The sequence below is a fragment of the Heptranchias perlo genome, chromosome 43, assembly GCF_035084215.1.
Source record: "Heptranchias perlo isolate sHepPer1 chromosome 43, sHepPer1.hap1, whole genome shotgun sequence".
Classification (NCBI taxonomy): domain Eukaryota; kingdom Metazoa; phylum Chordata; class Chondrichthyes; order Hexanchiformes; family Hexanchidae; genus Heptranchias; species Heptranchias perlo.
Genome location: NC_090367.1, coordinates 1861902 through 1870578, shown reverse-complemented (window position 1 = coordinate 1870578; position 8677 = coordinate 1861902). Strand labels below are relative to the sequence as shown.

Here is an 8677-nt window from a genome sequence, read left to right as displayed (position 1 = left end):
AGAAGCCTTGGCGAGTTGCTGCAGTGCATCCTGTGTATGGTACACACTGCAGCCACAGTGCGCCGGTGGTGAAGGGAGTGAATGTTTCGGGTGGTGGATGGGGTGCCAATCAAGCGGGTTGCTTTGTCCTGGATGGTGTCGAGCTTCTTGAGTGTTGTTGGAGCTGCACTCATCCAGGCAAGTGGAGAGTATTCCATCACACTCCTGACTTGTGCCTTGTAGATGGTGGAAAGGCTTTGGGGAGTCAGGAGGTGAGTCACTCGCCACAGAATACCCAGCCTCTGACCTGCTCTTGTAGCCACAGTATTTATGTGGCTGGTCCAGTTAAGTTTCTGGTCAATGCTAACCCCCAGGATGTTGATGGTGGGGGATTCAGCGATGGTAATGCCGTTGAATGTTCTGCCATTCAATTAGATCATGGCTGATCTGTATCTTAACTCCACTTACCCGCCTTGGTTCCGTAACCCTTAATACCCTAACCCAACAAAAATCTATCCATCTCAGTTTTAAAAGCTCCAATTGACCCCCAGCCTCAACAGCTTTTTTTGGGGGGAGAGGAAGAGTTCCAGATTTCCACTCCCCTTTGTGTGAAGAAATGCTTCCTGACGGCCTTAGCTCTAATTTTAAGATTATTCCCCCTGGCTCTGGACTCCCCCCCACCAGAGGAAATAGTTTCTTTCTATCTACCCTGTCGAATCCTTTCATCATCTTAAACACCTCGATTAGATCACCCCTTAATCTTCTGTACTCGAGGGACTACAAGCCGAGTCTCTCTGCGACCTGGCCTCAGGTTGGAAGAGCGTTAAAGGTAAGACGTTACTGAGATGCAGCTAGGAACCCTCAGCTTCCTCCTGCCAGGCAATTTCCCAACACCAATCACTTCACAAATTACACAATGTTTAGACGCTCAAGCCCAGCGAGAGAGCTGACTGACTTAAATTCAGTGTCTGTATTTGCCCCTGTCGCGGGCTGTGTGTTTTTTTTTGACTCCGAACACTTGTTGAGTCTGTCTCACGTTGGAATGCCTCCATTCCCCGTCGTGTGGGTGTCTACAGCCCGAGAAAAATCCCGAGAGTAAGGCTCGCTTTTTGTTTGTCGCTAGTTTATTCCCCTTCGTCTCCTGAAGGCACTGGCTCGTGCCAGGGTAAGACTCGGAGAGCTTCAGCAGCCTTCCGCTACCTCACCCAAAAGCCCACCTTTTGTGTGTGAACCCCACTCGGGGAGTTCGGTCAGGCTATTCCACCATGACGGCATCACACCCGAGCCCGATCCTGTCCTCGCTCGACAGCCACACTTACAACAACAATAACGACAACTTGCATTTAGAGAAGTAGTAAAACATCGCAAGGTGCTTCACAGGACCGTAATCTGACAACGAGCCAAAAGGAGGAAGCTATTAGGACAGGTGACAAGAGTCTTAAAGGAGGAGAGAGAGGCGGAAGGGTGTAGGGAGGGAGTTCCAGAGCTTGGGGCCTAAACGGCTGAAGGCACGGCCGCCAATGGTGGGGCGAAGGAAGTGGGGGATGTGCAAGAGCCCAGAGTTGGAGGAACGTGGAGTTCTCGGTGGGCTGTAGGGCGGGAGTGATTGTGCACTTTCCAGCAGGAACAACAATTAGGAGCGGCAACCCTGGCTGATTTTCCCCTTCCCTAACCCCGGGGATGCTGAGGTCAATGGTAGCACCCCTTCCCCCGGTTGAGATGAGCTATCCCAGCACAGACTAAAGGGATTGCATCCGGGGCCTTATGCTCTGTCTGGCTCAGCAGACAGCACCTTTTACCCAGTAAACCACCCACGAAGCTGGAGGGGGAGCTTTCCTTCTGCCCCATTTTCAAGGGTCTCTGATCTGCACACCAACTGTGGCTAACAGGAGAAGGAGGCATCCGGTCCCCATCCCTCTATCTAATGCCACTCTTGCAATGGCCAATAGGAGGTGGTCAAAAGCACACCCTTGACCCTTCCATCTGCAATTTTTATAGTCATTTAACATGCGATGTTTTCAATTCCCCCTACGACTGGGGGGGGTGGGCAGAGATAAAAAGACGCAAAAGTCAAGTGGAGTCTTGACTTTTTTAAATGGCCACCAGGAGTCTCTCGGTGGCCATTTTAGGAAGGACTTCGGCAGCAGTCGGCCATCTTGGTTGAGGAGTGTCACTTGTTGCACAGCAAGCCTCATTTTTTAAAAACCGTAATCGTTTCTTTGGCCAGACCTCCGTGGAAACCAAAGGGAGAGGCGAAACTGGAAACGCACGTCCATCTGGCAGGGGATGAGACAATCCATTTGAACCAGGGAGCTTGACTCCCTCCCACCCCCAATAACATCAGCAAGTTCAAAAATTTATGTCCCGTTGCCTGTTTATAATCTAAACAAGAAACACTGAACAGAAACAGATGTAAACAAACCGTGAACTGAATCTGGGGGATTAATTCATATTTTCAACCCTCCTTTTCTGTTACTCTTCCCACATTACAATCCGTTTCCCTGGTGACGGGGTGGGGGTGAGTAGGAAGGACTTGTTCCTAAAGCCTTGTGGCAATGTTTTGCTGTAACCATTGCGAGGAGCTTGCATGACACGATTCGGCCTCTGGATTTTCCCGCCCACCCAGTAGAGAAATGTTTGGCTTCTCCTTGGCGCCCCTTCCTTCACGAGAGATCGGAAACTGGGCACAAACTCCCATTGCGCCATTCCAACGCGGCGCACCGGCTAAAAGGCACTGGGGCTTTCCAAAAATATGCCTCCGCTGTCAGGTGAAATGCGTCAGTGCAAGTGGGGAGCCTTCGGCAAGTGAAGCCTGATGTCCTTTTTCAAAATGGACGCTGACAGTCACGTGACTCTTGGCAGCCATTTTAAGAAGGGCAATGGCGGCAGGACAAGAGCAGGTCACCCGGCCGCCAGGTTTGATGGCGTCGTGACTGAATCGGGAATCTGATGCAAAGGCAATGATGGGGTTGGGCAGAATCTTGTGGGGGGAGGCGGGGTGGGGGGGGCTACCCCACCCAGTAACCATCCCGGGATTAAGGCGAGTTAAAATCAGCAATGGCCGGTCGGGTGGGGTAACAAAGGGCAGGATCTGTGGCATTATTCATAAAATAATGGAAGGGCTGGATAGCACGCTGATTGATAAGGTTATTCCAGTTTGACAGATTGGAGAGGACATGGGAACATGCGTTTAAACTACGCAGGAGTAGGAATGGACTGGACGATGGGCCGTTCTTCTTTCCCCAGAGAGTAGTGAGCCTCTGGAACGAGTTGCCGGCTGGTGTGGTGGGTGGTGACTCTCTGTAACCTTCAAGAAGGAGCTGGACCGGCTTCTGACTGGGGCAGAGAAGGTAACACTTGGTCCATGTGATCTCCTGGACTGGGTTTCGATTGCCTGAGTGGGTGGGGGGTGGGTGGGAGAGGAATTTTCCAGAGTACTTTTTCCCTTATTGTCCCTGGGTTTTTTTTTTCCTGCCTCTCCCAGGAGATTACATGGCTGCGGGGGAGGTGGGGGGGGCTGGGTAGTGAGGGTCCAGTCACGATCCTCCAGCGGGGAGTGGGCTAGCGGGTCTTCTCCCGCCCATCATTTTCGTATGTTGATATGGAACCCGTACCCCAGCTCGGGTCAGATGGGGAGGGTGGTGGGAGGGAAGAGGGAGAGAAACTGGACAAGAAAAGAAAATCAGCTCAATACAATTCATATTTTTAATTAGTTCCAAGCACTTTTCTGTAGGTTTTTTAAAAATACTTTTTCCAAGATCCTGTGGCAACAGAGAAACAGAGTGTTTTGCATTTTTTTTTGCATAGCTGAAGCCCTCCAGTGATTTCCATTCACCAGCTGGCTGCCTGAAACCTCTGCAGTCTGAGCCCCCTGATTAAGAAATTCCTTAAGCCCTGCCAGGAAGTTCTGGGTTACGTCAGCGTTTTGTGCTCTATATAAACTGGACAGAGGCACAACGGTGAGCAGCTCACACCAGGAGAGGGGGAGAGAGAGAGAGCGAGAGACAGCGAGAGAGAGAGAGAGAGAGAGACACACACACAGTGCAAAAACCAGTCTCCAGGAACCTAACTAGAAGTGTGCACAGGCTGCATTGGGGCTGTGAATAGACGGAAGACAATCAAATAAAACAGCAGAGAAAGGAGCGAATTGTCAGGAGTACAGGCAGGTAAGCCCCTTGCTCTATAACTTTTTAGAGTTCTGAATTAAAAGTAGTAATTATATAATATAAATATAGAAAGAAAGAAGTCCCACTTATATAGTGCCTTTCACGACCTCAGGATGTCCTAAAGCGCTTTACAGCCAATGAAGTACTTTTTGAAGTGTAGACACTGTTGTAATGTAGGAAACGCAACAGCCAATTTGTGCACAGCAAGATCCCATAAACGTCAATGTGATAAATGACAAGATACTTTGTTTTAGTGATGCTGGTCGTGGGATAAACATTGGGTCAGGACACCCGATGTGGAGTTGAGCCAAGCAGCTCCCCAGTTCAAGTCCCTGGCCTCCCCTGGGGTAGCTGATCTCGGGCGGTCCACAAAGGGACGCTGCATTTGGCCTCAGCACCCCTGAGGAAAAAAAAAATCAGCCGAGGATTTCTTCTCCTCATCGCTGTCCCTGCTCGAAATGCACTTGCTAGGCGAGGACAGGATGCTTGCAACGCCTCTCATGGTAGAATAACGCAACTGACACTTGCTGGGGTGTCATGAAAAATTGGGTGAGGCACTGAAGGGCAGCCAGCACTTTTGGAAAAGAAAGAAAGATTTGCATTTATATAGCGCCTTCACGACCTCAGGAGTCCCAAAGTCAATGAAGTACTTTTGAAATGTAGTCACTGTTGTTATTTAGGGAAGCGCAGCAGCCAATTTACATACTGCGAGGTCCCACAAACAGCAATGAAATAAATGACCAGATCATCTGTTTTAGGTGTTGGTTGGGGGATAAATATTGGCCAGGACACTGGGGGGCAAGTATTAAATATTGACTCGGAGTTAGACTGACCGTACTGATACACTGCTCTGTTCTTATCCAGGCACTATGGTGATCCAGTTATCTGCTTTCCTTGTTTTAATTCTGGCTGTCAGCATCACTGCTTGGGGGGAAATGGTCCCCACATACCCGAGCCCCGGGTCCACGGATTGGCCGGCAACTGCAGAGGAGGGTCCCAACCTTGACCTGAGCTCGGAGAAGCCGGAGTCGGCCACTAAACCCACCAGGACCACGCGAAGAGGCTACATTCAGATTGAGATCTCCAACGATGATTACGTAGATGATGAAGAGGAAGAGCCAACGATGAAGCCAATCGCAGTGGGGTCCATGGACAGGTGCGACTACAACCCTTGCGCCCACATGCAGGTCCCTTGCGAGGAGCTGCAGCGTGCCAACATGTGCCTTTGCCTCGGTTTCTCCGGTGAAGACGTTGCCCCGGACCAGCCCAGGGTCCGAGAGGTCACCCAGGTGTCCGACTCTTCGGCCAGCGTCCACTGGTGCGAGCCGCTGTCCGTGGTGGACGGGTACCACCTGGTGTTCAGGCCGCTTGGCGCCAAGGACAACGTCACGACCCAGCTCATCCCCAGCCGCTCCCGGGTCTTCACGCTCAACGACTTGAATCCGGACACCAGCTACGTGGTCTGCGCCGTGGCCTCCAACCAAGCCGGCTCCAGCGAGGTCGGCAAGGGGGATCTGGGAGCCGAGCCCGGATTTGGGCCTTGCATCGTCTTCAAGACGAAATTCAACCGCCAGCTGATACTCTACATCGCCGTTGCCATTACCCTCCTGCTCCTCCTCATCATCATCTGCGTCTTATTGAGGTGCTTCTGCATCAGGCGGCAGAAGGCCGCTTCGCACGACTCTTCAGCCTCTCCCTCACTCGGCATTGGGCTTCAGAATCCGACCTACGAGCATGACAAGGCCAACCCACTCCCGTCCTAAACTGGGCCAGCGGACCCAATGTGTGGCCTCCGTACTCTTCTTTCAAGGACAGTTTAACACTGAATGCACATTGCCCAAGTCTTTCTGCTGGTAATTTTTACATTATTTTTCTACGATGAATGTTGGCTTGAGATGATAAGCCCTGTGGGAGCAAGAGAACACTGAGGAAACTTAAAAAGTGTGCAACTCCTCCTCCTGAGCCCGACCTCAGGGTCAATGCGCTGGTCAACCCAAGCAATGCTCCTTAAAGATTGTAATGAGAAGATAACTACCGATGAGGATGTCCATCTTAGTTCATCCATCCGGAGAGGTTCTAACTCTCAATCCACTCATTGTTTTCTGCCAGAACCCATGGGGCTCATCCCATCACCTGGTTAGGTAAGGAAGATGCCTAAGGTGGGCAAGGAGGGATGGAGAATGGGAGAAAAATGGGTCAGAAAAAGAGGGCCTCACTGCTGGGTTGGCCAGAACAATCCAATCGAACTCCGCACGCCCCCGATGGACACAACCTCCTTCCAAGACTCTATTTTACTCCTTGCATTGGCAACAGCGTGCGGTCTTTCCCGTTAGGACCTCGCCAGGCGGTTGCACTCACGCAGAGCAGCTAACGGGCAACCAATTTTTGTGCGTCTGGATCTGGCACTCGTTACAGGCCGGGTGGCACTGCAGAAAGAACTGAGGTGGAGTGCAGTAGACAGGCATATCTCACGGAGTCAGTTGTGCGGGATGGCGAAAAGGACAGTGTCCACCAACTCAGTGCTCAGCTCCACTTAAGGTGGAAGACCGTATAAGGGCAAGAAAGGACATTCATCTTACTGAGGCTTGTCCCTTTGGCATCCCATCATCCAACTGCACCTTGATCACCCTTCAAGTCTTCATCTGTACCACTGGTCAGGACACTGGTTTCTGTTAGCTCATATTTTGGCCCTGGTGCCCAACATTTGAAGTCTGGAATCTGGGCCAGATTGATTTTCTCTCTTCGCTGCCTGATTGATGCCGGAAGTTTCCGTTTAATAATGTAAATTTGCCCTCGGATTAAATAAATCCATTCCTCCCTTACCCCTCGCCTCTCTTACAGAGAGGGAGCAGAGCAGATTGGTGTGTTATGTTCCTATCTGATGGACTCAGTCTGTGCGCGGTGTATTGATGTCTGTAGTCCATTTAAAATTCTCATAACGTTGGTCACAAGGACTTTGGGTTCCTCGCATGTCAGAAAGCTTCAGGTCGAAGCTGTTGTTTTGATGTGCTCCCAACCTCAGGACGTGGTTGTACTGAGTTCCTGCAGGCCATATGTTATTCCGAATGTGATTTCTCAACAAGTTTAATTTTCTTTTGTCTGCTCGCTGCTGGGGCTTGGTTGTCATGGCGGCCGCCGGTGATGGACGCCAGGCTCCTCCAATCAAATCACGTGGTTTGGCGAGCGATGTTCTCAGGAATTATTTTATTGGCCGCTGCTTGTATATATTATGGGCCGCCTGCTATTGTACGATTGGGAAATGGCGATGGTTTTAAACAGATCTCTTGCACATTTTCCGATGTTAATAAAAAGTATTTTTGTGTAAATCTCTCTCCTGGGAATTGTTTTATTTTTGTGTCGGCAAAAAGAAAAGGAAGACTTACATTTACACAGCATCTGTAACCACCTCAGGACGTCCTAATTTACAGCTAATGAAGTACTTTTGAAGTATAGTCACTGTTGTAATGCAGGAAACACGGCAGCCAATTTGTGCACAGCAAGGTCCCACAAACAGCAATGTTTTAGTGATGTTGGTTGAGGGACAAATATTGGCCGTGGGACCTTTCACGTCCACCTGAGAGGGCAGATGGAGCCTCGGTTTAAAGTCTCATCCAAAAGACGACACCTCCGACAGTGCAGCACTTCCTCAGTACTGCACTGGGAGTGTCGGCCTGGATCATATGTTCAAATTTCTGGAGCGGGACTTGAACCCACAACCTTCTGACTCAAAGGTGAGTGTGCGACCACACAGCCACGGCTGACATGGCAGCCAATCTGACTGTAGAAGCCGTCACAATCGAGCCCCCATCCTGTCGTCACATCACTTCCCAGGAGGACTTACCAGTGAGGAATGTTGGGCTGGAATCCAGGCCAACTTTGTCCCTCCCTAGTCCAGGCAGCTAAGGCTAATTTGTAGCACTCCTACTGTCAGCTGGATACCAACTAGAACTTGCATTTATATAGCACCTTTCACATTCTCAGGACATCCCAAAGCCAATTAAGTATTAGTGAAGTGTAGTCACTGTTGTCGAGTAGGCAAACACAGCAGACAATTTACACGCAGCAAGATCCCACAGACAGCAATAAGGTAAATGACCAGTTATTCTGTTTTTGGTGGTGTTGGCTGAGGGAGGAATGGGGAGGGGGGACATCACCATACTAGAGGTAGGTATCCTGTAATGTAAATCAGGGTCAATGCGAACTCCTGGAGTAGGATGTAGACACTAATTGAGCAGAGGTCAGGGGTTTGAACCTGGGACTTGCTTGGCTCAGTTTCACATTGGGAGGTATATCGAGAGATGCACTTAACCATAGAGCCACTGGCGTACTCCCACCCCGGGCTCAGTCCCCTGCCAATGCTACCAGGAGATTCGTGACAGAGGCCCAAGATGACTGCCCCTTTGCTTCCCCCCCCCCCATCACCCCAGGCCGTCTGCAATTCACCAAACGGTGAGTTACCAAACACAGACAGGCTGCTGGGGACCGCGGGGGGACAGGGGTGAGCGGAAACCAGGGAATTCTCAACAGCGAAT

General features: G+C 50.6%; 1 protein-coding gene across 1 annotated transcript; it reads left to right on the top strand.

Annotated features, from left to right (window-relative positions):
- The first annotated feature begins 3935 nt into the window (after positions 1-3935).
- On the top strand, positions 3936-7471 carry LOC137306506 (LRRN4 C-terminal-like protein). The gene is made up of 2 exons (XM_067975771.1): positions 3936-4145; positions 5010-7471. Exon 2 carries the CDS (start codon positions 5015-5017, stop codon positions 5906-5908), a length of 894 nt encoding a protein of 297 aa, XP_067831872.1. The 5' UTR covers positions 3936-4145; positions 5010-5014; the 3' UTR covers positions 5909-7471.
- Positions 7472-8677: the final 1206 nt, after the last annotated feature.